Source organism: Aspergillus costaricaensis (genome assembly GCF_003184835.1).
Source record: "Aspergillus costaricaensis CBS 115574 unplaced genomic scaffold BO79scaffold_36, whole genome shotgun sequence".
Classification (NCBI taxonomy): Eukaryota; Fungi; Ascomycota; class Eurotiomycetes; order Eurotiales; family Aspergillaceae; genus Aspergillus; species Aspergillus costaricensis.
The window spans coordinates 51,892-79,096 of record NW_020291836.1 but is presented as its reverse complement, the minus strand read 5'-3'; the positions used below and the strand labels follow the sequence as shown (position 1 = coordinate 79,096).

General features: G+C 51.7%; 8 protein-coding genes across 8 annotated transcripts; 5 read left to right on the top strand and 3 right to left on the bottom strand.

Annotated features, from left to right (window-relative positions):
* Window positions 1-436: 436 nt before the first annotated feature.
* On the bottom strand, window positions 437-8,144 carry BO79DRAFT_274215 (type I polyketide synthase; the record flags this gene model as incomplete). The annotated part of the gene is made up of 6 exons (XM_025687582.1): window positions 437-1,817; window positions 1,885-2,300; window positions 2,358-2,642; window positions 2,706-3,077; window positions 3,150-7,503; window positions 7,573-8,144. 6 exons carry the CDS (start codon window positions 8,142-8,144, stop codon window positions 437-439), a joined length of 7,380 nt encoding a protein of 2,459 aa, XP_025535683.1.
* A 1,202-nt stretch (window positions 8,145-9,346) lies between these two features.
* On the top strand, window positions 9,347-10,856 carry BO79DRAFT_221230 (aminoacyl transferase sphA; the record flags this gene model as incomplete). Its single annotated transcript, XM_025683511.1, has 3 exons — window positions 9,347-10,169; window positions 10,223-10,365; window positions 10,416-10,856. The coding sequence occupies 3 exons, from the start codon at window positions 9,347-9,349 to the stop codon at window positions 10,854-10,856; spliced, it is 1,407 nt and encodes a 468-aa protein (XP_025535682.1).
* Window positions 10,857-11,234: 378 nt separating this feature from the next.
* On the top strand, window positions 11,235-15,723 carry BO79DRAFT_231980 (MFS transporter/GAL4/fungal specific transcription factor domain-containing protein; the record flags this gene model as incomplete). The annotated part of the gene is made up of 6 exons (XM_025684201.1): window positions 11,235-12,886; window position 12,995; window positions 13,142-14,297; window positions 14,420-14,663; window positions 15,022-15,247; window positions 15,298-15,723. The coding sequence occupies 6 exons, from the start codon at window positions 11,235-11,237 to the stop codon at window positions 15,721-15,723; spliced, it is 3,705 nt and encodes a 1,234-aa protein (XP_025535681.1).
* Window positions 15,724-16,242: 519 nt separating this feature from the next.
* BO79DRAFT_258819 (uncharacterized protein) lies at window positions 16,243-17,292 on the top strand (the record flags this gene model as incomplete). Its single annotated transcript, XM_025686325.1, has 1 exon — window positions 16,243-17,292. The coding sequence occupies one exon, from the start codon at window positions 16,243-16,245 to the stop codon at window positions 17,290-17,292; it is 1,050 nt and encodes a 349-aa protein (XP_025535680.1).
* A 2,495-nt stretch (window positions 17,293-19,787) lies between these two features.
* BO79DRAFT_231978 (cytochrome P450) lies at window positions 19,788-21,338 on the top strand (the record flags this gene model as incomplete). The annotated part of the gene is made up of 7 exons (XM_025684200.1): window positions 19,788-20,006; window positions 20,069-20,221; window positions 20,262-20,342; window positions 20,433-20,471; window positions 20,508-20,585; window positions 20,622-20,717; window positions 20,841-21,338. The coding sequence occupies 7 exons, from the start codon at window positions 19,788-19,790 to the stop codon at window positions 21,336-21,338; spliced, it is 1,164 nt and encodes a 387-aa protein (XP_025535679.1).
* Window positions 21,339-22,136: 798 nt separating this feature from the next.
* Window positions 22,137-22,784, bottom strand: BO79DRAFT_157200 (transcription factor Rba50; the record flags this gene model as incomplete). The annotated part of the gene is made up of 1 exon (XM_025678853.1): window positions 22,137-22,784. The coding sequence occupies one exon, from the start codon at window positions 22,782-22,784 to the stop codon at window positions 22,137-22,139; it is 648 nt and encodes a 215-aa protein (XP_025535678.1).
* A 675-nt stretch (window positions 22,785-23,459) lies between these two features.
* On the bottom strand, window positions 23,460-24,086 carry BO79DRAFT_258815 (uncharacterized protein; the record flags this gene model as incomplete). The annotated part of the gene is made up of 2 exons (XM_025686324.1): window positions 23,460-23,935; window positions 23,993-24,086. The coding sequence occupies 2 exons, from the start codon at window positions 24,084-24,086 to the stop codon at window positions 23,460-23,462; spliced, it is 570 nt and encodes a 189-aa protein (XP_025535677.1).
* Window positions 24,087-25,334: 1,248 nt separating this feature from the next.
* BO79DRAFT_274201 (FAD-dependent oxidoreductase) lies at window positions 25,335-26,810 on the top strand (the record flags this gene model as incomplete). Its single annotated transcript, XM_025687581.1, has 4 exons — window positions 25,335-25,409; window positions 25,468-26,127; window positions 26,183-26,377; window positions 26,457-26,810. The coding sequence occupies 4 exons, from the start codon at window positions 25,335-25,337 to the stop codon at window positions 26,808-26,810; spliced, it is 1,284 nt and encodes a 427-aa protein (XP_025535676.1).
* Window positions 26,811-27,205: the final 395 nt, after the last annotated feature.

The following is a 27,205-nucleotide window of genomic DNA, read 5'->3' as shown; positions in this document are numbered from 1 at the left end:
AATTGACAGTCTCTAGAACATGTTTTAAACATCACATACCATAGAATAGTAAATAGAACACTATATAAAATCTCTAAGAAAATCCAATATCGAGAAAATATTTATCACTCTAATAGTTATTCTTCTTATTCTTATATAGATAAAAATAGGCTGACGCCTCATAGATCCACATCTAAAAACTTGTATCTTTATAATGTAGTGTTATTCCAGATTTGGGTTATAGATATAAAACTCATCAAAATAGCTCACGAAACAGCTCCGGGTACGCATTCCAGGTACTTTCCGCCGCACCGTTGGCAAGAGAACTAGGATGTACAGCAGTGCAGATGATGGCTACACACTGCGTACGCTATATGAGGCTGCGCAGGATTAGGATAAAGGCAGAAACCGTGAAATTTATACTTTGATACCTTTGGTATAGTCAATATAGACGGGCTCACTCGATACCCAGCAACTTTGCGAGCCCCTCCGCCGCATGTTTCCCCAACCCTTCCAAATTCCCCATCCCCATCATCTCCAATACGGTAATATCAAAGCCGAACGCCTGTCTCCACCAGCTGCGCATCTCCACACCCACCAATGAGTCCATGCCCAGCTGCGACAGCGGCAGCGAAGTATTCAAGTCCTCGCCCGTCTTGAGCAAGAAGTTGAACAGCTTATTCCCGATTTCTCTTGCCAACAGGCTAGCGCTTTCCCCGGCCCTCAATATATACGGGTCAGATTTTGCCCGGGCGAGGAAGGCCTGCAGAGTATCACCGTCGGAACTGACGTCGTGTACATTAGTCTTCGCGACGGAATTATGGTATAGCGCCATACGGCGATCCTTTCTCCAAAACACGCGACTCTCGGGACTGCTGAGGGGGACGGATGTGCGAAGACCAAGTATGAAATTGTTTTTGTCTACAAATCCTAGGCCATCGTTGACATTATTGGCCTCGTTGGGGTTCACAGAGAAAGAGATCGTGGCCAATACGGCCTCGAGAAGCTCAGACTCGGTAAGATGGTGCGCACCCGTCTGCTTCAGGCGCTGGAGCAGGGCGTCGTCCTCCGCCACATAGCCGATGTCCTGGACCGCGCCGATATCGACCGCGGAGGCGGCCAGCCCCAGTCTGGTCCGGTACTGGACGAAGGCGTCCAGGAAAGTATTTGCTCCGGCGTAGTTGGCCTGGCCGGGCAGACCCAGCACACCGGACGTGGATGAGAAGAGCACGAAGAAGTCGAGGGTGATCCCGGCGGCCTGGGTGGCGTTGTGGAGGTGCCATGTTCCTTGGATCTTGGGCGCAACCGCGGTGTTCCATTCGGCCAGCGTCATATGGGGGAACGCTTGGTCTCGGAGGACCATGGACAGTTGGAGTACGCCTTTCAGGTTGGGTGCTTGCTGGATGGCTCGTTTGACATCAGCTTCGTTGGTGACGCTGCCCTGGACGAGGCGAACGTCGCATCCCATGCTCTCAAGCTCCCGGACGAAGTCGTTATCGTTCGGACCCTGGCCCGCGCTCCGCGAAAGGAAGACCAGACGGCGGGCCTTGTGCTCCACGAGACGCCGCGAAACGGCGCGTCCGAGACCACCCAGACCACCGATCATGAGGTAGGATGCGGTGCTATCCAAGTCGAGGCTCGTGGCAGTTTTCACTAATGTCGGGTCGATCTTGGGGCTGCCATCCGCGTTTCGCAAGAGGATGACCAGTTTGCCGAGATGGGTTCCTTGTTGCATGTGTCGGAACGCATCCTCCATAGCCGAGGCATCGAACGTTGTAATGGGCCTGATGGGTGTGATATGACCGGCTCGGAAGTACGTCATGATCAGTTCGAGAAGTCTGTTTTCATGAAAGCCAGTCCAGTCAGCGTCCCCTGGTTCATTGCTATGTCGGGGTCTCAACGTACCGTTTGCACTCCAATGGCCGCTTGTCTCGCAGCAAGTCTAAGTAAAAGCAGGAATACGTGCGGCTGCCCAGGAAGTGGCCCATGTCGAGCCGAGCGGCCCCAAGCATGTCACGCTTACCGATGTCCACCATCTTCCCGAACTCAGCGAGGCATAGCCAGGTCGCGTGTAACAGCTCGCCGGAGAGGGAGTTCAGAGCCAGATCGACTCCCTGGCCTTGGGTTTCGCGCATCACACCTTCCACAAAGCTTGAGTCATGGGAGTTGAAGATGCGATTTCTCGGCAACCCATATGTTTCCATCAGGTATTGTACCTTCTCCTCACTGCCTACCGTGGCATAAATGGTGGCACCTGCCATGCGGGCCAGCTGGATGGCGGCGATCCCCACGCCACCGCATGCACTGTGGATCAGGATCGACTTGGCTGGAAGTCAGCATTGCGGCCCCCTGGCCTGACACGGATGGGGCGGGCTTACCTGTCCTTCCTGTAATCCGCCCAGATCGAACATCGAGTAGATGGCGGTAGCAAACACGACCGGCATGGTTGCTGCGTCTTCGAAGGAGAGGTCCGAGGGGATCTTCGCACAGAGCTTCTCGGAGGCAATGGCATGGGTTGCGAAAGTGCCATCTTCGCGCAGCATGACCCGGTCTCCGGGACACAGCCGCTTGACGTCGGGGCCCACATGGCGAACGATTCCGCTGGCTTCGACGCCCAGGCCATTGTCGGGAAACGGAACCACAGCCAATGCGCCCAAGACATCCTGACGGAGGAGGTTAGTAAGTAACCCATTAGGTATGCATGGTGGAGAGGGTCACGTTCTTACCTTGAAGTTCAGGCCGGCTGCGTAGATCTCCACCTCGACTTCGTCCCCAGCCAGGGGTCTTCCTTTCGAAGCCTTCCAGTGCAAAGAGCTTAGGCGGCTGGGCTTCTCCATGTCAAGAGCAACCCAGTCGTCTGGCTCGTTCACAACGGCGAGGTCATCCTTGAGCGAGAAGGGGAAGATCCGTCCCACAGAGACGGTCCCACCCACAATGGTATACTCATAATCCGGATTCAAAGATTCGTCCTTCGCTCGGGTATGGAATTTGGCATAGACGTCGATAATCTTGTCCAGCGATGAACGAATGTCATCTACTTCACACGTCGCAAAGTCCACCAGCATCTCTGAGCGAATGGAGCGTGCGGCGCCGATGACCTGGGCAAACCGGGGGTCGGGGCATTGGACTTGAGAGAGATGCGTGATCCACAGCAGACCCGACTCCCCAACGGTATTCAGAAGGTGCTGGAAGGCTGCGAAACGAGCCGCATCGATGTCTTCAAAGAATGGGCGAGTGCAGTCGAGGAGGGAGATGATGTCCTGGGACTGGGGCAGTTCGTCCCCGAGCCGGAATGTCTGCACCTCGTAGCCTCGGTTGACAAGTTGGCACGACAAGGAGTCCGCATAGCTGTCATCACTGGGGTCACAGAGCAAACTGACAGTTCTCTTCTGGTCTGTACCATCATCGACCCGTGGCTTGGCCACCATGATGGCGTTCAGCTGATGCGGCTGCTCGCCGTCAAGCACCACCGCATCCAAGCCGGCGAAACCGGCGTCTTTCAGCTCCAACTCCCAGCGAGCCGGGGATACACAAGGCTCGTCCGGTCTTCCATCCGGCCCACCGTACCACCAGCCTGCCAGCGTGCCGAAGATGAAGTTGGGCCACTTGGAGGGGGAGTTCAGCTCGTGAAGGAGCAGTCGTCCGTTCGGGTCGAGGAGCTTGTGGACATTTCGGAGGGTTTCACCGAGGTATTTTGTTGCATGCAGAACGTTGGTCGCGAGGATCAGATCGTACTTCTCCCCATCGAACCCCTGCTCGGACGGGTCTTTGCTGATGTCCAGGGTGCGATACTCAATGTTGCTCTCCCCACTGAACCGCTCCTTGGCCGTCACAAAGAAGCCCGAGGAAATATCCGTGTACGTGTACTTGGAGAAAAGGGAGGGTGTGGAGCTGGTGCCAGTCGAGCCGGGCAGGCGTAGCAGCTTCAGAATGCTCGCCGTTGTCGCGCCCGTCCCGGCTCCGATCTCCAGGATTCGCAGGTTGGGCTTAGTATGGGCTAGGTGTTGGATGAATTGGGACCGGTCACACGCGTCGGTGACGACATAGAGCTTATACAAGGTGTCATCCGCGAGAAGGATATCGAGGGCTTCTGTTTCTCCGGTGAAGAGCGCCGCGATGTTGGTGGCTACTTTCTGGAGGCCGATGGCGCAGTCGACGACGGGCGTCTCGGACAGGTGTTGCACCAGTCGCTCGATCCTCTTCACAAGGGCCTCATCCTCAAGGGCGAGGAAGGTGGACCATTTTTCGTCAAGCCGCATTGCTTCCACCTGGCGGTTCATCCAGTCGCGATACAGGGGCATATGCGCCACCGGCGTGCTAGCATCTTTGATGCGCCGACTGCCGTAGATCATACCTAGCCGAGCCAGCTCGTCCAAAGCCGGCGTGTACAGATGCCGAGGAAACGACGGCTTGATCAGCGTGGTGGCGTCCAAGAAGTCGATATGCGGTCCCCATGTCAGGCGGGCGGTGGTTTCAAGGCCGTCGGTCTTTCCTGCCTCGCCGGCCTCTTCGAGAGGCGAAAGCTTCAAGCCTTCCATGTGCATGACAATGGTACCATCTGCGATGCATTGCTGGACCTGCCCAATCACTTCCCCGGTGCCTTTGACACACGTGGCTGAGGCGGACACCTGCAGGTCATCTACCCTGGTGGGGGTTTGCCGGACTATCACCCGGTCGATCTTGGTGGGCACTCGTCGGTATGCCTTGGCGTCCACAGTGCCCAGGAGGCCAGCAAGAGGAGCCGCCTGAATACAGGCGTCAATGATAGTGGGATGGAGGTGATAGTACATTTCATCTCCCGCTTGGTCCGTGGTCACCTTCGCTCTTGCCAACCTCTCCTGAGTGCCCGTTTCAATATTGGTCAGGCGCTTGAACATCGGCCCGAAGTTCAAGCCGGCACGGTCCATGAGGTCGTAGTACTTCTTAGATTGCAACTTTCGCGGCAGGGGATCCCTGAGGGCGGCCGTCTGCGTCTGCCCTTCCTCCGCCGCCGTCCCCGAGGCCTGACCAGTGCAGTGCTTGGTCCACGTCTGACCGTTGTACGAGGCGATGGTAAACTCCCACCATTGACTATCTAGCGAATCGGTTAGCCGATGGGGATGGAAGGTCGTTATTACCTCAGTGGGTGTTCCCTCGCGCAGCACTAGGGCCGAACTGATCACCACGCCTCGCAAGGTGTAGCTCCCCTGTGATCCGCTGATCTGTCGGATCGCCTCTCCGATCATTGACAGATAGCCCGCACACGGCAGAATGATATCCACCTCGACTTTGTGATCTCGCAGCCAGCCAGAGTCCTCAACCCGCATCATGTTTCTCCAGCTCGGCTCCAGATCAGTGCCGAGCAGCTGACGATCGCCGAGAAGCGGATGGCTGGCAAACTGGCGGAATCTCCAGTCGCGGGAGATGCGGGACTCGCGCCAGTAGTCGACCCCATGGTCCCAGGGGTACCGAGGCAGTCCGGGCAAGCAGGATCCCGAGGGGTAGAGGGCATTCAGATTGACCGGAAAGTTCAGCTGGAAGAGCTTTCCGAGCGCTGTCAGGAACGACTCCACGCAATTCTCACCGCGGCTCATCGCCGCGATGTATGGGGCCGAGTTCGAAGACGCTCGAGCAGTCAGGATCTGTCTCACGGGCCCTGCGAGCGCGGCATGTGGCCCGATCTCCAGAAAGGCGACATTGTCGACATGATCTAGGAGCTCGGAGACCGCGGCCCGGAAAAGCACGGGGGATTCCAGGTTGCGTTGCCAGTAGGCCGCGTCCAGAGGCAGATCCTGTTCCTGCTTGCCGGTGACGCTGGAGAAGAACAGCTTCCCGGGTCGCCTCCCAACCAGGTCGCGGCCGATAGTGGTTGAGTAGTTGGTTCCGACCTCGCGCATGTGGTAGGAATGATAGGCCTTATCAACTTTGAGAAGCCGAGCCGTGACCGTGGGATGCTCCTTTTTGATCCGTGCAACCGCGGCTTGCACCTCCTGGGTGTCTCCGGAGAGAGTGACGCTCTTGGGGGAATTCTCACAGGCGACTACAACAGTGGGAGGTGAGAGAAAGCTCTGGACCTCCTCCCAGCCTAGCCCTATTGCCGCCATGGCGCCAGGGCGGGTTTGCCCTGCAGCGGCCAGACCTCGCTGCCAGGCTGCAATGATGGCCTCCCGCGCGGTCAAGGCTCCCGCAGCGTAGGCAGCTCCAATCTCTCCGCTACTGTGGCCAACCACCGCCGCCGGGGTGACTCCGACTGCGGCGAAGAGATCCACCAAGCCGATTTGGACGGCTGTGCAAAGGGGCTGCGAGAGCTCGGCCGTCTGGACTCGGGACGTCAGGGCCGGCTTGAGGAGCTCTTCCTCCAATCGCCACTCGGGACCGTTCGGGGCTGCTTTCAGGTATTTGTCCAGCGCCCGGATGGTGTTCTGGAACGAAAAGTCGGAGCGCAGGAGGAGGTCCCGTCCCATGCGTGCCCATTGTGCGCCTTGACCGGTGAAGACCATGGCGAGGCTGGGCGCGGAGGTGGGAACCTTCCGGCCGGGCGATGGGGTGACAATTCGGTCTGGACCGGCAATCAGGAAGGATCGATGCGGGAGATGCTCTCGGCGGGTAGCTAGGGTGTAGGCCAGATCACACAGCTGGTCCTGGTGTTGCGGGACCCAGTTCTCGAAGGTTTCGGTCATCCGTTGCAGCGATCCAGCCACGCTGGCGGAGAGAAGCAGCAGCTGGGGGCCGGCAAGGAAATCGTCCGGCGTCGGGTTTGGAATCTGGAAGCTACGAGCAGAGTCGAGGATTAGATGCGCGTTGGATCCTCCCACGCCAAACGAGTTGATGCTGACCCGCTCCCATCGCGATTCCGGCCACGGCGTTGGGTCGAGGGGCACCGTTAGTTTGCAGGCCTCGAATGGGATCTTCGGGTTGGGGGCAGTGAACTTGATATTGGGAGGGATGATGCGATTCTCCAAGGCGAGGACACCCTTTATTAGGGATGTTAGCCCGGACGCGCCCTCGGAATGGCCTAGGTTGGGCTTGACCGATCCAATATACACGCCTGCATCGCCAAAGACCCGCGCAACGGCCAGCGTTTCGACCGGGTCGCCTGTCGGGGTGCCCGTGCCGTGGCACTCGACGAAGGCTGTCTCGGCCATGTTCGTAATGCCAGCAGCCCGGTACGCTTTCCGGATCAGAGTCTCCTGGCTGTCGGTGCTGGGGTGGGCGATGCCCGGTGTTTTCCCATCGCTGTTGGACATGACGGACCGGATCACCGCCCGGATGGGATTCCCGTCGCGAAGGGCTGCGGCCAGAGGCTTGACGAACACGGCGGTGATGGCCTCGCCTCTCGCGTAGCCGTTCGCATCCGCCGAGAAGGTCTTGCAGGACCCGTCGGGGGACAGAACCCCCTTCTCGGTCATAAACGCCGTTGCGGCTGGCGCAAAGATCAAGCTCGACCCCCCAACGACAGCGGCGTCGCAGTCCCCTCGTTGGAGGGCTAGACACGCTTCATTTAGCCCCACTAACGCAGACGAGCACGCGGTGCGGATGGTTATACTGTGCTATGTCAGTAACCCTATCCTCTTTGGGGAAGAGAAAGGAGTAGGAGAAGAAGGCATGACATACCTGGGCCCGCGCAGGTCCATTTCATATGAGACCCGATTCGACAGCATGAAGTCACTATATCCATCCACCCGGTTCATGCCATTTTGCTGGGGGTCTTTGTTTTGCAACTCCAGCCAGTCCTCCCCGTAACACCCCATGTAGCAGCCAATGGGCTGGGCACGGAAGTTGACTTCCCCCGCGTCGTCGAAACACTCTCTCACCACCTCCAGCATCTGGCGCTGCTGAGGATCGGCGGCCTCTAGCTCAGCCCGACTGAGTGAGAAGCGGGACGCATCCAGCGCACCGAGCTTGATGCTCTCGTCGAGGAAATAGCCGTACTCGGTCACCACCGTGCCTGGTCGCTTGGATGGGGAGTGGAAGGCCGATACATTGTATCGTGACTCAGGGACCCGTGACCGCGCATCGCCTTTGGCTATCAAGAAGTCCCAGAGGTCTTGCGGACTCCCCAGTCCACCGGGGAGTCGAAGGGCCATTCCACATATCGCGATGGGGGAGAATGTCGTACTAGCATCATTAAGCTGGCCCCCGGTATTAGGAGCAGAGCCAGAAAGACCATTTTCACGGGATGGCATTTTGAAATATAAGAAACAAAGGCTCACTGCTAAGATGTTGAGTTTCTGGCCCTGACATTATGAAGCCTGCGTTGCGAGAGACGGGACTTTATATGCCAGGCAGGTTGCCTTTCCCCTTACCAACTTTCTCTGGTTGTGAGATAGATGTTATGATCGAAAGACGTCAGACTTGTCCTCTTCGCCAATCTACTCTCGTTATCTTGCATGACTCCTAGCCTAACTGAATTGGCCCCCAATTCTCGTTAATAGCAGAGTTTGATTGAGATCAGTCGTACGTCTTCAATCCTTTTTGTAATCCAGAGACAATCTTACAGTACAAAGGAAGAAGGGACCAATGAAAATGTAGACACCTGTAGTATTTTGTACATGTCCAGCCGCAGTGGTGCATGGTGCACCAGGAAACGGAGTTTATCATGTTTCACCACTAGTACTGCATGAATGCCGTGATATTTTAGTGTCGCGTATGATCTAGACTCTTATCCCTCTCCTAACACTATGTAAGTCCGATCAGTATAGCCGCACGGGACTCGTCTCCTCTCAGTGGTGACGACACACCGTGAACAGGACCTGAGGCGAGCCCACATGGATCAAAGTCCGAGCAATTCTGAGAGGTACGTTAAGCGAGGTTTGGAGTATGCAAGTATTTTGTGTTGTATGGACTTTCCTATATCATGTATCGCATGGCCCTGGACGCAAGTATTTGCCTGCCACACTGGCAGCAGCCTGGCTGCTAGATTGATACCACCCGCTACTCGGCTGCTAGGGCTGACATCAGCATGTGCGAGGAAATTAATCGATCAATCAATCAAGCTTTTTATCCGGACACCTAATCCTTGCGGGCCCTCCGAAGCGCTTTCCTGTCCAAGCATAGTAACTTAGATGCTACTGACCATTTGCCCCCCGCTTCCTGCACCTGCATTGTAACTTCAGCGCAGTCTGACTGCATTAAAATCCCTTGTGATAGGATAAACCGTCAACTACTAGCTGTATAGCGTATCTTACACGAGGGATGGCGCAATGCGACGGTCTGATTATGGGAATATTCTTATCGAGGATTCCGGGCTGACACCACAACGGCAGCTCCAGATAGCACAGGTGTTGATATAGCCTACTCAGCCAACCCCAAGAAGCCTTGAGCATGTGCTTTCCCCTCCCAGTCTACATTGTGGTTCCTCCCGTAATACCTTCGACGCACTCAAACTATGTCTGATTCATTTATCGTTGAATGGGCGAGAGCCCAACAGCCTAAGGCCCCCAACATGAAGAATGCCTCCGTCTTTTACCGGAACCTGGAAGAAGAGCTCGACGTGCGTCGAGCCCAGCATGGCTGTATCATGCTGCACACCAAGGAACAAACTTCCATGGTGGACTTTTCCTCTACCGATATCCTCGGGCTGAGCACCTCGGGCTCCGTCCGGAAAGGCTACCTGGACGAGCTCGCCAAGCACCCCGATTTCAAGCTGAGCAGTCACGGATCGCGTTTGACTGACGGAAACTCCAAATACCTGGAAGACGTCGAGCGTGAGCTGGCCGCATTTCACGGTGCCGAGGCTGGATTGATTGTCAATACGGGGAGCCTGGGCAATGCCGCTATTTTCTCCGTCATTCCACGCCCCGGCGATGCCATTGTGTACGATGAGCTCATCCACGCCAGTGTGCACGATGGCATGAAGGACAGCTTGGCCTTGTACCGCAAGGCCTTCCGCCACAATGACGCCGAATCGCTGTATGATGTACTGGTGGCTGTTCAAGAGTCGCAGCCCCAAATTCGCAACGGCACACGATCGGTCCTGGTGGCAGTTGAGTCGGTCTATAGCATGGACGGGGATATCTGCCCGCTTCAGGAGCTGATCGAAACAGCCAAGGAGGTGTTTCCGGAGGGCAACGTTCAATTTGTCATTGACGAAGCGCATAGCACCGGGGTGATTGGGCCCAACGGTGCTGGGCTGGTTTGCGCCCTGGGGCTGGAAAGCGAAGTGGCGATCCGACTGCATACATTTGGGAAGGCGCTGGCTGCGACTGGAGGTAAGATACGATTGAAGTATTGTTGCTGAAGGAAACGCTGACTTACTCCATAGCCGTGATTCTGTGCAATGATACCGTGCGCACGATGCTGATCAACTACGCCAGAAGCATCATGTTTTCCGTGGCGCCATCCTTCCCCATGCTGGCCTCGATTCGCGCTACATACCAGCTCTTGCGCAGTGGCGAGACCCAAGGAGTATGGTTTGCCCCCTCTTCTACCGAAAGCTCGAGCTGACATAGCACCAGGCCCAGAACCGCGTCCAGGAGATCGTGAAATTCTTCCTGGAGACTATGACCTCTGACCCGATCTGGAGCAAGGCCAGCGACACCGGGCTTCTCCGCCTTCCCACGTACGAAGATGCGGATGTCCAGTCAGTCCTCACCCAGATCATCCAGCTGCGGACGCGCACCAAGCACAACTTTTACCTTGCATTTCACCTGCAACGGGCCGGGTTCTCGGTCTTCCCTATCTCGTATCCGGTGGTGCCCAAGGGGACGGAACGCGTCCGGATCATCTTCCATGCGTCAAACACGGACGTGGAGGTTAAGGCCCTGGTTGCTGCAATTGCGGAATGGGCCCAGGAGATGCTGGAGATTGAGAGCAGCGGGGATCGACAGAGGGTGCCAGCTGCGGCGCGACATGTGTATGCGTTGATTGCCCAGGCTAATCTGAATGGGAGCGAGTAGATGGGTTCAAATAGTCGGAGAACTATCGTGTAGAAAGAAAGTATTGAAGCCTTAATCTGGCGCTCCTGAAATTACCTCCAAACTCGATTATTATAGCTTGTTCGCCGTATTCCGAGAGTAAAAGGAAGGGACAAAATAAGCCTTGCCAAATTGCTTATCTGGCTAAGAATTCTTGTCCCGGCATGGAGTGGGGGCAGCACTGGCACGACCCCCTCGTTATAAATTGGTCGGTGCTAAGATCCTGACAAAGGATCCACTCCGAGGCCGACTCCGATGGATCCTGCAGGCAACTCTCCTGACACGGGTATTTGAGTCGCAGTATGTCCGACTGGCGGTTGTCATCTTTGGGGTAATACGGTGCTTTCATGAATCACAACCATGGATAATCCTGTGGACGAGAAGACGGCGTCGGAAGGACAATCTGCCATGGACGTGTCCTCCGAAGAGAAAGGATCAGCGGAACAGTCTTCCCCCGAGACAAAATCCAAGAAGCCGCTCTCTTTCCATCTGGCCTTCCTGGGCCTGCTGTTCATGGTGTTCATCGTGTCGCTGGACACGACCACCCTGGCGGTGGCCATCCCCATCATCGCCCGCGATCTCGGAGGCACAACCCTGCAGTCCTTCTGGGCCAGCACCTGCTTTATGCTGGCCGTGTCCGTCGTGCAGCCCCTCTACTTGAGCGGATCAGACGTACTCGGGCGCAAGATCCCGCTGTATACCGCATACTTTCTTTTCATCGTCGGCTCGCTCGTCTTCGCCCTGGCCCCGAACATGGCCACTGTAATTGTCGGCCGCACTATTCAAGGGCTCGGGGGCAGCGGCCTTGACGTGCTAAACGAGGTTATCACCGCTGACATGACCACTATGAAAGAGCGCCCCAAGTATCTCGGTCTGCTGGCTATCCCCATGGCTGGCGGCGCCCTGCTCGGTCCCATTATCGGCTCACTCTTCACTCAGTACGTTACCTGGCGCTGGATCGGCTGGATTAACCTGCCTCTCATCGGCGCGAGCTTCATTCTTACCTTCTTCTTCCTGCGCCTGCGCCCCGTCGAGGGCACATTCCTGCAGAAACTTGGTCTCCTGGACCTGCTCGGCATGGCCCTGTTCGTGGCTGGCTGCGCCGCCTTCGTCCTCCCGCTGAGCTGGGCCGGGGCTCTCTACTCCTGGGGCTCTTGGCGGACTCTCCTCCCGCTGATCCTCGGCCTGGTCGTCCTGGCCCTCTTCGTCGTCTACGAGCGTGTTCCCGCGCAGCCCGTCCTGCCCTACCGGCTCTTCAAATCCGCCACCGCCATCACCACCTTTCTCGGTGGCTTCCTCCACGGCCTGGTCACCTACACCCTCAACACCTACCTCCCGCTCTTCTACCAAGCCGCCTTCTACGAAACTCCCCTGCACGCCTCCGTTACTCTGCTCCCCATGAATGTCATGTCCCTGTTCTTCAGCTGCGTCTCGCCAATCTCCGTCAGTTACCTCCGCAAATACCGCGTGAACATCTGGACAGGCTGGGTGTTCCTCACGGTCGGGACTGGACTCCTTCACATCATCACCCCCGCCTCATCCGTGCCCTTCCGTACGGGCCTCCCCATCGTGGTCTCCCTGGGAATCGGCGTTCTCTTTACCGTCCTTGTTCTTCCGGTGCAAGCTAGCGTTGCCAGCGTCGACGATACGGGGTTTGCCGCCGGCTTATTGGTCTTTTTCCGATTACTGGGCGGGTTAGTCGGTCTTGCGATCGGGTCGACAGTGTTTAGCAGCGTTTTTGAAAAGTCGATTAAGGCGCTGGGAACCCTGCCTAGCACCCTAGCCGCGCTGGAGAATAGTCAAGCCGCGGTAGGGTTTATTCCTCAGTTGAGGGATCTGAGGGGACAGGTGGGGAAGGAGGTCTTGGACCAGGTAACAGGCGTGTATAGTCATTCGTTCCACATTATTTGGATTGTGTTGATTGTCTTTGCGGGGGTGGGATTAGTGGCGTCATGTTTTACGAAGGAGGTGAGCATGGAGAAGGAGGAGCTGGGCAGGCAGCGGTTTGAGGAGTAATCTCTACAATCTCTGGTTACTATCGGGACATACATATTGCTTAGTGAAGGGAGTTGTTTGCGTGTTACCCTAGTACTTGTTGCGGACAGAAAAAATCGGGGTAGGGTTGAAAGGATGTGGATGCGCTGCTGATTTGGTTTAGCCTGGGACAAGAGGAATGTACTGGCCTAATAGATAACCAGATAGATGGCAATTGGTCAGATATAGGTACTTCCTCCTACTAGTCAGCTCCTATTTCTGTTTTGAACTAGTCTAATGCATGGGCATCTCACTTGCATCTTGTCATCTCCACCCCGACCCCGACCCCGACTCCGCAAGTTCGCGAGTCCGTCACCAAAAGTCTCTCATCCCCTCCTCACTCCGACCATTTCATCCCACACACGCACACCATGTCGCTACTGCGCTCTAACGGGGTGCTCAGTTCCTGCGAGCCCTGCCGCAAATCCAAGATCCGATGCGACCACGCCGCCCCTTGCGGCCGATGCCGGCGCAGACGCAAGCCGGCCCTGTGCGTATACCAACCGGCCCCGATGTCCAAGCATCCGAACAGGACGGATCGCAGCTCCACCGATTCCATCTCGTGCGGAAGTGGCAGTAACATTACTACCAATACCAGTATCAGCAGTGCCTGGACGAGCCCGCTGCCTTCTCCCTCGCTAGTCACTCCGCCCTTGCTTCCGGGCCATCTCCGTGACGGCTACCTCGCCGATTGTAGTCACCGCAGCACCTCGACCCCCAGCACTGGCGTCTTCGGGCCCACCAGCTACCTATCTGTGCTGCGCGACGACGTTGACGATGGCTCGTCCAGTATAGCCCTCTTTGCTAAATCCCTGCAGCAAAACACCAGCGCCATCATCGACGACAGCCAGATCCAACTTGGCGCCGAGCTGCTCCTCATCCTGCTCGATGATTTTGCTTTATACGAACACATGGCCACGGCGCGGTTCGACCACTGCCAAGGCGATTTGTTTCCCCCATCTGCCCTGCGTCTGATTTTGTCTTCCATCCGAACTATGCTGCACGAGGCCATTTCCGATCCCGCTAATCCGCTCCCTTCTCTACTTATCCTCTCCCGAAACATTTTTACTGCCTCCTCCAAACCATTAATCGTAGACCCTGCCATGACCCCCACGGAATACTTTTCCTCTATGCCGAACCGCTGGGAGATTATAGGGCTAGTCTTTGCGGTGATTGGTTCCAGCGCGTGTCTCCTCCCGCAACACGATCTGGCTGCATATTCACCACAAAACCGTCCCCCACTTGACAAAAAGGGTCTTGCAGCTGTCTGTGTGTCCGCGAGTGAAATTTGTCTTCGTTTTTTCGACTACACCGGCGTCATTTCTGAACAGCTGTGTTGGGCGACGCTGGAACATGCTTCGCTTCTTACCCTGCTTTATGGGGATTACGGTACCCTTTCCCTTCCATTTCCCTATTCACCTTCCCCATTCTTCATACCTATGGCTTAGTATCCTCTTACCAGATTCCCTTTCTCCCTATTCTGCCCTCAACCAATGCTAACAAACAAACAGACTACCGTCCCTACAAAACCCTCTCTGCACTCATAACCCTTCTCTTTACCCTGGGCTACCACCACCGCGATGCGACATCGAAACTCCCTTTCTTCCGCGCGGAACACCGCAAACGCCTCGTCGTCGCCACCTATGCCATGGACAAAGGGCTCTCCACATTCTTAGGTCGTCCACCCCGCATGATCCGTCGGTATATCACCATTGACCCGCCACTGGACATAGCCTTCACAGATATCATAGCCTCGCCAGAAGTTCTCGACGCTGCGATGACACGCCTGGATAATAATGGCTGGAACGCAGAGGGGGCGTATACACGGGGATCATACGCGAGAGCATGCTTCATGATGGGGGTTGTGAGGGAGGCAGTACTAGAGATTTCTCTGGATTCAAATATCGGGGAAGGAGAGGGGTCAGGGTTGGAGGAGAAAATTACGTGAGATGCCTCCCCCAACACCCTTCCCCAAACTACCGTTCCCTTTATCATCCTCCAGTGATGCCTTGCAGAGAACGAATAAGACTAATGATGGGAAACTTAACAGAGAGTTATCCACCCTCGCCGCAAAAACGCGTCTTTCGCTCCCCTCATCGCTGTACCGTGTCAGCACGCCATCGGACTTCGACCGTTGCCCCGAAACAGCCAAAGTTTGCCTCTTGGTGCACATGGACTCACTTTATAATGAGTTCATTCTCCAGCGGATCTTAGTCCAGCGAACGGGCGCCAGCACAGAGAAATTGATTGCTGTCGCGCACGAGCTGCTGGACAATTTGTTGTTGTTGGTTGCCAACCGTGCTGTCGGTGGGGGGGATGGAAATTCTGTTGTTTGGATTGTATGTTCCCCTTCCTCTTCCTCTTCTCCCTCGTTAATCGAAAAACTTAGATCTCCTCACTCGGCCTACCCCCCGCCGGTGTCCTGGCTGTCGAACTGCTGCATCGGTTCCAGAACCGCGACTCCAATTTTCAGTCAGCAGGGGGGTTTCCCCGCTCGGAAATCATCCAAAATCTGAGCCGCTTTGCTGCGGATCTTGAGTATGTAGTATCCAAGCAGGCGGGGAACTATGGTGTTTGCCAGCAGGCGAGGTCAGTGATTAGGCATATCCTTGATCGGGTTTTGGGGGGAAGGGTGCCAGTTGTGGAGGCGGGGGAGGTGGTGGAGGATGAAAATGGTAGTGAAAACAACAAGGGAGATGCGGTAGGGGAAGGGACTGGGCCCGGATTTGTGGCACGAGATTGGATATCATGGGATTTTAATGCCTGGATGGATGAGGATTCGGATTTGGTTAGGTGGTTAAATAGTTTCGAGTAGTTGATTCCTCATGTGTTTGGGTCAGAATTTGATCAAAGGAAGGAAATGAAGAAGAAAGATCATTTATTATCTATACATGACCAGTTGAGATGTAGTATCCGATCAAATTCATTACTAAAGGTATAATGTATATAATAGCTTCAAGCTTAACCCACTTTTATCGCAGTTTACATGTTCGAGGGATGATGTTTGAATATCAGGATCAGTCTCAATGGGCATGCATATGGAACTTTATCCTTGGTGGAAGTGCATAGGAAATGTTCGGACCTTCAACATATATTGATTGGACCACACGGAATGTTAATTCCTTGCAACGGCACTTGCCGCTAATCATGTTTGTTCGCAGACATCTTCCAAATATTCACTCTTCACACTCCTACCGTTCCTGGCCTCTTCGCACGTTGTTATTGTTCTCACTAAATTTGTCCTCAAACGCGTCGTGTCAAATACTGATCTGAGAAATATTTCTCTGTTCACCGTGACATTTAGTTTTTCTTCAAAAATTATTGCTTCACCCAAATGGCTACCAGCGTTCCTAACCATCGCATAATCGAGAACAAAATTTGTGCTGAGGCTGCCTTTCTTGTCATTATATCGAGAGCGGTTTTGTTCGAAATCACCCTGCGAGCCTCTGAATTCTTCGGCACCTCTCTAGAAGTGCAGGTCAATAGGTGGCTGAAGAAAGTTAACGGAAGTGAAAAAGCCACGGATTTCGAAGAAGACTCAAACGACGGTGAAAATCTCGAAGAACTATGGGACTGGTTGGTCGTCCCATGCGCACAATACATTCGACGCAATGCTCCAGAAATACAAGGACCTATTAGCCTACAAAGTTTTACCTTTCCTCGAGCTCACGCACTACAGTTGATGCCAATTGATGAATTAATCACAGCAGTTCCCACTGTTAATAGACGCTTTTCCAAATCCACTCTTCCCACGATAAGCGCGTCAATTTCAGGCCTTCCTCCTAGTGTCCCCAAAGTCAGCGCAGCCGATGTGTTCATTGACCAGGGCCCAGATAGCGAATTCGATCATACCTGTGACATACCGCGACATGTCCAGGTAGCAGAATGTGGCCTACTTTTCAAACCTGCCAACAATATCAGTGCTTTCATTAATGAAGTATCAGCGCTCAGCCGTGTTTCAGAACTCGGCCTGTCAATCAATGTGTCGAAGCTTTATGCTATCGTGCTATCTGATAATGGGAAGATAATCCTGGGTATCCTGATTGATTGGCTTCCATTCGGGTCGCGAAATCTCTGGAGCGATGAATTCATTCAAATGAAGGAATATCATGCTAAGTGGAAAAGGCAGATACTGGATACCGTGAAGATCCTTCATACCCACGATATCATATGGGGCGATGTGCACCCGGGAAATATTGTCATAGACTACGATTTGAATGCCTGGGTCGTCGATTTTGATGGTGGGTACCGGTCGGAGTTTATCGACGGGAAATCAGCAGGCACGAAACAGGGCGATTTAGTGGGCATTCGTAATGTCTTTTGCAACTGGCTACCGCGATGCTACCTGGAACTTCAGCCGAACATGGTCTCTGATGCACACTGAAAGTCGGTTTCTATGTCGGCTACATCCCGCTTATACGAGCCTGAGTAAAGCTTTCAGGAATACACATATGGGGAAGACTTTCTTCTTCTTTTTCTCCAGAAATGGTCATAACATAAGAGAAAAGTATCTGGCTCGCTACTAGGTTGCAAAACTGAGATCTTGATAACGGACAGATCTGACTGTCATTGAGTTTTTAGTTTGCATGCCGCTAGTAAGCTCCCTTAGATTTTCCTAGTCACTGCCCTACCATATATTGGTAATTCTAGGGATCCATAATGAACTAAACACTGTGACCGAAAGAAGTGACAAATGACCAAGTTGCCGACAGCCGAAGCAGAGTGTGAGCCGGCTGCCATATCAAGATAGCATAGGGGTGATTGGGTGCCCGAGGGGACATGCAACATCACACATGCACTCCAACTGAAGCATCGTGTTGGAAAATCAGCACAGTAACCCCCCTACTTGTCCGCAATGGTGTGAGGGTTAAGCACCCTTCAGTCAGGATCAGATGCAGGGCGTTGATGTCTTCTAGTCGTCCAGTCTTCGCTAGTTAGATTGGCAAACTTGCGTAGCTTATCTTGCAGGAAAGAGACTTTTCGGTATTGGTGAGAACGCTTTGGTAATGTGCTCCATATCCGGTGGAAGGTATTTTTTGTACTATCAGCACCCATAAGCCACCAATAGACGTGGACTTGAGTACGGACAACTACTTAATCAAATACTGTTTCGCACTAACCAGCATATCTTGCATAATTCTCGCACCCTAAATCTCCAAGATTCACTGGACACTTATCTGTTCTAACCTTTAAGGAGTCTACCATTGTGAATTACTCAGGATATATTAGTAATTTCTTCTATAGATGAACAGGTGAGATGTAAACAAATTCATCCAAGCAGGCATGCATTGTATAGGAAGCATGAGAAATGAGTGACAAGCGTAATGTCCGAGTGCGACTTGAAATTTTGACTGGCGGAAGATAAGATCCTCACTGTACTAATAACACTATATTGGGTGACGACGCCTACATGCTTGCATTTTTTCGGCGCCTATATTGCTTGACGGTCTCCGTCGGATCATGCCTTATCAACTGAGCAAATGGCATTATGGAACTGCAAGGATAAGGACAAGAGACCCTATCATAGAGGGCAAAGTCGACAGTAAGTAGAAACAATGACCCTAGCAGGCCTCGATCAAAAGGTATAAGTAGGGACAAAATCCTCGCGGGATTCTTCCCTCGATCTGCAAGAATCAATTCTGTTTCTCTGTCCCTGTGTCATTCTACACTCCGAAATCATTTTCTAGGTCTTCTACAAGAATTACTATCATCTTCTACCGCAACTATGACCTCTCAAAAAGTGATACAGGTACTCCTCGGAGCCGCTGCGGTCTGCCTGACCCTTGCAGCTCCGGTTTCCTAATCGCAGAAGCGCTCATGCTCGTACACCGTGAACTCCTACGACTGTTATACCGATGGCGACTCGACAACCTACCGAGAGCTCACCACCACGCAGCTGGACCACATGATCTCTGAAATAGATGAGATGGTCTGGGGATATAACGGAAACGCCGAGACCTCCAAGACATTGAATTCTACTACGAGGGCATCACATGTGGAGACGACAATCAGTACAGCTGCGACGCCGCAATTCTCATCTCGACCCTGGACGACGATTATATCGGCACTTGCGTGACGGAGACGACGACGGCTGTGTTCGATGACCTGGTATCTCGCTGCGGACGGTCGGGGGGCTGGCTTGATAGCACTTTCAGCAATGGTGCAAAGTGGCTCTATGAAGAGTATGCTACCACAGGAACGGATACGGCTTGTTCTGACGGTGGAGAGTGTATCACTGTCGTTTGCAGTGCTTTCGACGATTGTGTTTTTTGATTGCTGTTCTTGTCCTGGAGCTAGTCACGGACTCCTCCTTGGGCTGATTTGTTTGGACGGAGTGGTTGTCAGAAACGATGTGTTGACTTAGGGAGGCGCCTGCGCCGGGTCAGGTAGATTGGGGTGTTGATCAGAAGATGTTGTCAAACATATAATAAGGGCATATTCCCAGGAGATGATCTTAATAAGATCACAACTAGAGTATACCCAAACGATTTCGGTTCACAATAGATGTAGTTCTCTTATATCCCTAATTTTGAAATTCGAGCAAACCTTAGCTATAAGAGTAGTGCGATCCGTTATGTCGCCGATTCATGCTGCAAAGAGGCTTGTTCGGGCAGTCCAGTTACGTTGGACTAGATCTTTGCCCCATAATCCGAGGATTCCGCGAAACTTTACTTTTGGCTGTATTTCCCAAGAAACGCGGGCGTTCAGTTCGGCTAGGTGTTGTAGCACCCATCCTGGGGGTGTGGTGGGATGCTATATATGCAGCCAGTCAATTGGTCATATATTTTTCACTTCTTATCAAAGCATGAGATAAGTACCTGGTTATCAATTTTCATTTTATTAACCATCACGGCCAATACCCTAGACTTTTAAAATCCAATGGCAAACATATACGTGGATATTCTGTATCAGCACTTGGATCTTTGTGCGTTCTTTTCGACTCTTGCTCTCTGCCTTCTAGTAACATATCTACTCGTCATCATCGAAGACAATCCCATCGTGTCCGCTGGACCCAAGCCTCTCTCAATCACTGGAGATGTCCATCAGATGTTGCCTCAACGCCTCATGGAAGTGGTGCACAAACGGAATCAAGGTTGCGTTCCGCTATGGCCAATAACATATAACATGCCATCAGCATTAGCGTCTTCGAAATTGTCCAGGATCTACTGGTCAACCAAGGTGCCATCTACAGTTCACGCCCTCTCATCATTGTCCCCCGCATGTCCCCCGGGTTCAACTCAGCGGTTATACCGCACGGCAAGCAATGGCAAAACCACAATCTTATCATATACTCTTTTCTAGAAACCACTGCGGTCGATAGATATCGTAGCCTGGAAGACATGGAAAGAATAGACACTTGCCGAACTCCTTGAGAGCCGTGACTCTGAGGCGGAGCTTACGCCGGTATCTTGGCAATATACTCATGACACTTGGGTACGGAATCCGACTGGAGACCACAAACAATGATATACCCGCCAAGTTTAACTCTATGAACGACCTCCATTCGGAGCCATGGGCAATAAGTACTACAGCCTGGTGGAGCCGTTCCGTCTCCTCGATAAAGTTCCAAGCTATTTGGTCCCTTGGAAGCAATTATAGGCCAACGTGCAACGAGAAACCACCAGGTTCCATATGGAGCATTTCGAGATCGGCAAGTCAGCGTCTACGTGGAACTGGGTTCAGAATACCTTGAAAACCAACGCGGGGTCATAGATCTCGTCCACAGAACTTGCCTATGTGATAGGTACACTTCAACAAGTCGGCTTCGAAGCTATTCTTACCGTTCTACGCCTGATTATCAAATCCATCGTGCTGCACCCGCACTGCTTGAAGGAGGCCAAGTGAGAGCTAGATCGAGTTGTTGGGTCCGACCGGCTCCCTTCCTCTGAAGACATACCTTGATTGCCATACATCAAAGCTATCCTGAATGAGGCTATGCGCTGGCAGCCTCCGACTCCATTTGCAATTCCCCATGCAACTACGCAGGACGACGAATACATGGGGTATCAAATACCAAGTGGTACAGTGATCATTCCCAATATCTGGGTCATGTCTTTCGATCCGAAGATTTTCCCAGATCCGCATAAGTTCAAACCAGAGAGGTGGATCGACAACCCAGACCTTGAGCACAGCCCGTTCGGCTTCGGTCGGAGGATTTGTCCTGGCAGGCATCTGGGCTGGAATAGCATTTTCATTCTCATGGCACGGCTCATGTGGGCGTACAATATCACTCACTTGTACAAAGATGGAAAGAAAATCGAAATCGACCCGTGGGATATTAAATTGACGTTTACAGCAGCATCTAGGCCGTTCAAGGCCTCATTTGAAGTTCGAGAACCGAAGAAGCAGGAGATCATAGAGAGGGAGTGGGAGAATGCGACTAAGGATCCTGTTCAAATTTTGGGGGAAATCGGGCGAAAGACCGGGTGAGGTAAGAGATTAATGGAGCGTGGGGAAAAGGGATTGGCCAGGCATGGAAGCCAAGCGGTTGAATGTATTGTATTTCCTCGAGGGATAGTCACCGACCATTTCTTGTGTAGTTGAATGCGGATGTTTTGATCGGAGTGAACTTTGATATTGCCAATGCACTGAAGGTAGCAAGGCTGTGTATGACAATTGGGTTAGAACTACAACATATGTTCCGCTGCGTAGTAATAATGCCTACTCTACTATATTCGCGATATAAACTTTCTGATTCAAAGATAGTAAAGAAAACGAATGCAAAAAACATACAACAGAAGGGATTCGCTGGTGGTCACCCACCCAACTACTAACCTCCCGGCGTGTGGCTTAAGTACGGCTGAGCGGACGGGAAGCCCTGTTTTCCACACCCTATGGTCGTATGTACAAGATGTAAACGGTCAAGAGCATATATGCGCATCTTTTCTACTTGAATTGATTATACTACGAATTCCATGATTGGAAAACTACTCTGTCCTGCAATTTCATATCGAGATCCACCTTACACCTCGCGCAGTAGTCAATATTGCTGGAACCGATTAACACAAATAGGTCACATATTCAAATCGTGTATTAATAACTTCCTTTAGTGGAAATAATCTACCCTTTATGTCTTTATTGTGTCGTAGTTAGGTCAATATGAGTGCAGCGCAACAATGGATTTCATTCTTTGTGTGGTTTCGAATTATCTGTGAAGCCTGTAGTTGACAGCAGTCGTTGGCCTGATAATTCAAACCATATAATAAGAAGGCAGTTTATCTAACATGCCTAAAAGCCACAAAGGGCTAAAATGACTTGTTCCAGCTGCTTACCCGGATTGGTATCCCCGCAATAAGCCACATATCCATCGCCCACCTTTGCTCCCACCACCGCAGCTTGTGTCTGGTCGACAGGTTCAGGCCGCGTCCGCTCCGTCATAGCACCTTTGACAGGAATGTAAATCTTCTCCTTGGGGCGAGCATTTTTAATGAAAACTGCCTCCATGCTGTATAGTGTAGGGAGCGAGACAGCCTCTGTTCCGGCTGGAAGGGTGCACTCGGGATTAAATTCAAATCTGGTTCGTTCTCTATCCCCTATAATCCACGGCAGACCTATTCTCACTCGGAAGAGGCTCCTGAAACGGTCCTTGGTCACGAAACCGGGGAAACAGAAGCCAAAAATGGCCAAACCTCCTCTGCGCATATAATCCTCTAGCTCCTCAACGACGAGTCGGTTGACGGGTATAGTTACACCTTCATCAGCGACGATGACGACTTTGGGGTTGGCTTCCAGGCCACGCAATGCCTCGTCAATGGTTGTCGCACGCTTCACATTGGCGCGTTCTCTTAGGCGTTTCAGAAGGGGTTCAATACGGTCCCCAAGATAGTCTGTGGGTGCGATACATAGAAGAAGGATCTCTGGGCGCTTGGACTCCATGTTGCCTTGTTTGGTTGTATGAAAAGAAGAAGGTCAGCAGTAACAGAGATGATGGAGAACTGAGGGCAAGGTGATTTCACGATGTAAAGCGAGAAGCAGAGGACTTGATCAGGATTATATAATAGAAGGTCCTAAAGGTACTGTTGCAAGTTGCGATCTAGATGGGACTTCCTACGTGTGGCAGACCATTAGAACGGCAGTGACCGATATAGTGCTGTAATAGATGAGAAACGCTGGAAAGCTGAAGGACATCATAAGCGCAATAGTTACTGTCATATTCACTGATAGTATTCATAATAAACTTAAATCTGCATACATCTGGGCTCACATTAATCCTAAGTTACCTTGCTAACACTGCCCATAGATAACAATCTTTAGACTAAATTCCCTTTTCGGCAAATGGGTGTAACATTAACCGAATAAACTTCACCAACCAATGCTAAGCCAAGCCCATAATATTAATGAATAACTAGGATCCGACTGATGACAAGTTGTATGAGTTATCACCCCTACCCAGCAAGGAACCGCGGGGCCTGAGGCAACCCCCGACGCGGCATTAGAGAATAATCAGACAAAGTGGTTCTTGAGCCTGAGTTTTTCAAGATATACCATTTCCTCTGTGAAACTACCCGTGTACAGATCCACCGGTACATTCAATCTTCAGATGAGCTATTGCTAAATGCACATAAGCAGTAACATCTTGCACAATTCCTCCTCAACACTCTCGTTCCCGCAATAGATCAAATATCCTTTGCCTTGCTTCCTTCCAACTACCGCGGCTTGACCCTGTTCCTTGGGTCTTACCATGGAACATTCCAGCGGAACAACAATTCGCTCGACAGGTGAAGCGTTCCTGATAAGATGTGCCTCCATATCATAGGAGCAGTTAGGAACCGGTCCGGCTGGGACAATGCAGTTTTCATTGAATCTACAAATGGTCTTGCAGCGGCCGTCATATTCCCAGGGTGTGCCAAATTTCCGACCAAAGAGATTGTTGAATTCATCTCCAGAAATAGAGCTGGCAAAGTCCAGCGCGAATGTTACTGATCCACCATCCTCAAGATAGGCTTTTAGCCTTTTCGCTATGTCTTGGTTCTCCGGCTCACTTATGCCCCCGTCTGTCACAATGATTTTCTTCGGGCGGTGATTCGCTATATATGTGCGTGCAAGTGAGGCTGTTGGTAACCGTACTAAGTTGTATCGCCTACTCAATCCCCCAATGAGCGACTCGTAATCGTCATCGAGGGTTTCCCTGTATGCCAGACACAGGAGGGCGATGTCTTCAGGACCGTTGGACTCCATGATGGTCATGAAAAAGGTTACTCAGTGGCACGTGACATGGATATAACTGATGACTGATGTAATGAGAAGAAGGTAGTAAGATGTTCAACTGGCGAGAAGAAACGGGCATCTCTATGGCACCTTTATATATACCTGGGAGCTAATACAGTTTTGGAGGTTTCATGGCAGACGATATTCATACGAGAAACCCATAAAACCAGTTTCCCAATGCGCCAATCTTTTGGGATGCGGATTCTGCGATGGCAATGACGGCTCTGTCTTTGACATTCAACCTTTGTTGGGGTTGTTGGAAGCAGCGATGCGGCAGTTGCTTTGTATGGATTGCCCGGAAGTTACCCTAACGGGAGCCTGAGTTTGATCTCTTGTCCCTCCTACTTGTTTCACTGAACAATGAATATGTGTTGGGGAATTTGCCCGACTTGTTTAGCTAATTAAATCAACCTTTGACTAACGGTTCGTTCTGCAAGGACATGTACAACAGTACGCAGTCCCCTGGTATCCGCAGTTACATGCTGGTGCACTACCTATAAGTTGCGAGCACTAAATTGTGCAGCAGGGTATATTATTGAATACTAGAGATACGGAAGATAAGTGGTAAGGTCATCGATATTGATATTATGATTCCTCATATAACGAGGAGATTATGTCATTTATTACTTCTGATCCTTAATTATCAGCCTACTGAGTACTACTACTGCATACCTCTGGTGCACTCACCTCGAAGGCATGTTTGGAGGGCACGGGTATACTATTCACTGCCCCATGCAAGACCAGCAATGAGCGCAATATTGATAATTTTGAACGACTAACAAGTCTCCACAAGTACTTTAATCGAAAACTGAATCGTATTATGGTAATTCAGTCTTCAGGTCCGTTTCTACTTTACATTAAATTGTATGCTTTTTATTTACCTTTAGCGAACTCGCTTCGGGTGGAATTTGCCTTACAGAGATGTTTTTAGTGTAGTGCGCTGCGCTGTTATAAGCACAAAGGAGAAGTACGGGGCTTACTGCAGATTTAAATATCGTTCTAGCTGGCGATTAGGCGTGCCATTCGTTTTCTGGGTTGGTTGACCGCGGTCAGGCGTCCAATGCTCATTTGTGCGGGTGTGCGGGTGTGCGGGTGTGCGGGTGCAGACGTCATTCCCGAAATGATCATTTACTGTCTCCCTTATATTCAAGACTTTTCCATTTCCTCCTGCTTCAATGTCTATTCAAATACTAGGATCGAAACCAAACGCCAAAAAGTATGAAGATCCTCATTGTGGGCGCAGGTCTTGGCGGCCTCGCGGCTGCGTACTGCTTTGCCAAGGACGGCCACCATGTCCAGGGAAGTAGACCACCCTTGAAGTTGTTTTCCATCTAATGATGAACCTATGCAGGTCTTTGAGAGGCGAGAGAAATTGTCGCCAAAGGGGAGTGGACTGCTGATCCGTCCTGGCGCGTCTCGCATTCTTCAATCTTGGGGCCTTGGAGACGCCATTGAACAAGTCGCGGACACCTGTCTCCCGATCATCATCCGAGACCTGAAGACCGGAAAGGACAAGATACGCACTTTGCCAGCATCTCTCACCAAATATCCAGATTGGGGCATTCATCGGCCGATTCTACAGGATATTCTCTACCAACATGCCGTGCACGCTGGGGCCGAGATTATCTTCAACAGTTCCGTGGAAGACTTCTCAGATGAACCCGGCGTAAAAACAAGCTTACAATTAGATGGAGGGAAAACAATAGCTGGCGATCTCATTCTCATTGCTGACGGGATTCAATCACGCCTGCGTACTAAAGTTTTATTTGACGTTTCCGCGGGCTATTCGGTAAACCCGCAAGTCAGCGATTCGGTCTACTATGGCGTAACAGTGCCACAGAAAGAACTAGAATCGGATAGTGACGCCAGTTTATTGCTACAGGAATTCGATACATGTGTTTGGGCAGGCGATGAACGTTTTGTCATTGGTCGGAAGCCCAGAAAAATGGAATTCTGGAGCGGCTTGTTCGGCCTCAAACATGATGATGGCCATGCCAGCATGTGGAGCGAGGTATGCGTCTAGTCCTATGCAACCAATCCATTATGATACGCTGAAAACTACCAAGGATGGAGATATCGCATTTGTGAGGCAGCGTTTTGAGGGGATATGCCCTCCACTTTCTGCAGTTCTCAAATTGGCGACCAAGTGCGACAGGTGGAAGATTGCCCAAATACCAAATCTTCCCCGCTGGACGAGTAGGACTGGCAGAACCATCCTATTGGGTGATTCAGCCCATGCAATGGAGCCCAATGCAGCACAGGTTAGCCTAACGTGGAGACTTTCAGGAATAATTGGAAATACCCCACCACTAGAGTCATATGCTAATTCTCTCTCGACAGGGCTTGTCGCAGATTATCGAGGATATTGGGGTGTTGCACATATTGCTTTTGTCACTTCCTTACCTGAGTGTCTCAGTGATAAGTAGATTCTGGGAAGATATTCGAAAGCCTCGTGTTGAACGCATCAAATCCTTTGCTGCTTGGAACACGCAAAGGTTTCTCGGGCACAAAGATCACGCGGCCTCGCATCAGAAATATGCTGATACCGACTGGGAGTGCATCAATGATATCGAACCAGATCCTGCTGCAGATTTCACAAGCCCTGCGTTTTTCAAGTGGGCCCACGACTATGATGTCGTTGAACAAGTGAGTCTGTGTCCCCTCGGCTCAAGTGCATTCCTTGGCCGTGAATAGAAGAAGAGAAAATAGAGATAATCAGTTACATAGGATCGCTAACAAGAGAACAGACTAGAAAGTATCTGAAGAAAGTCAACACACCAAGCTCGCGATTGTAATGGTTTCACATAACATATGCTATGTGACGATGGACATCAAACTATAAATCTTCATGGTGTAGTCTAGTTGACTTCCATTTGTTGCACACCCACCTCATCCAAAAGAGATTGTGACAGATCCTGGTATTCGGTAAAAGAATGGTTTCTAATCAATTAAAATTAGGAGAAAGCTAACTTTGACGTTAATGATAATTCACTTAGATATACTCTTCATTACTATGTATATGAATATCTGTATCATGGTTGAACCATACCTGGCAATAAATATTACTCAAAATAGAAGATGTTTAAAAG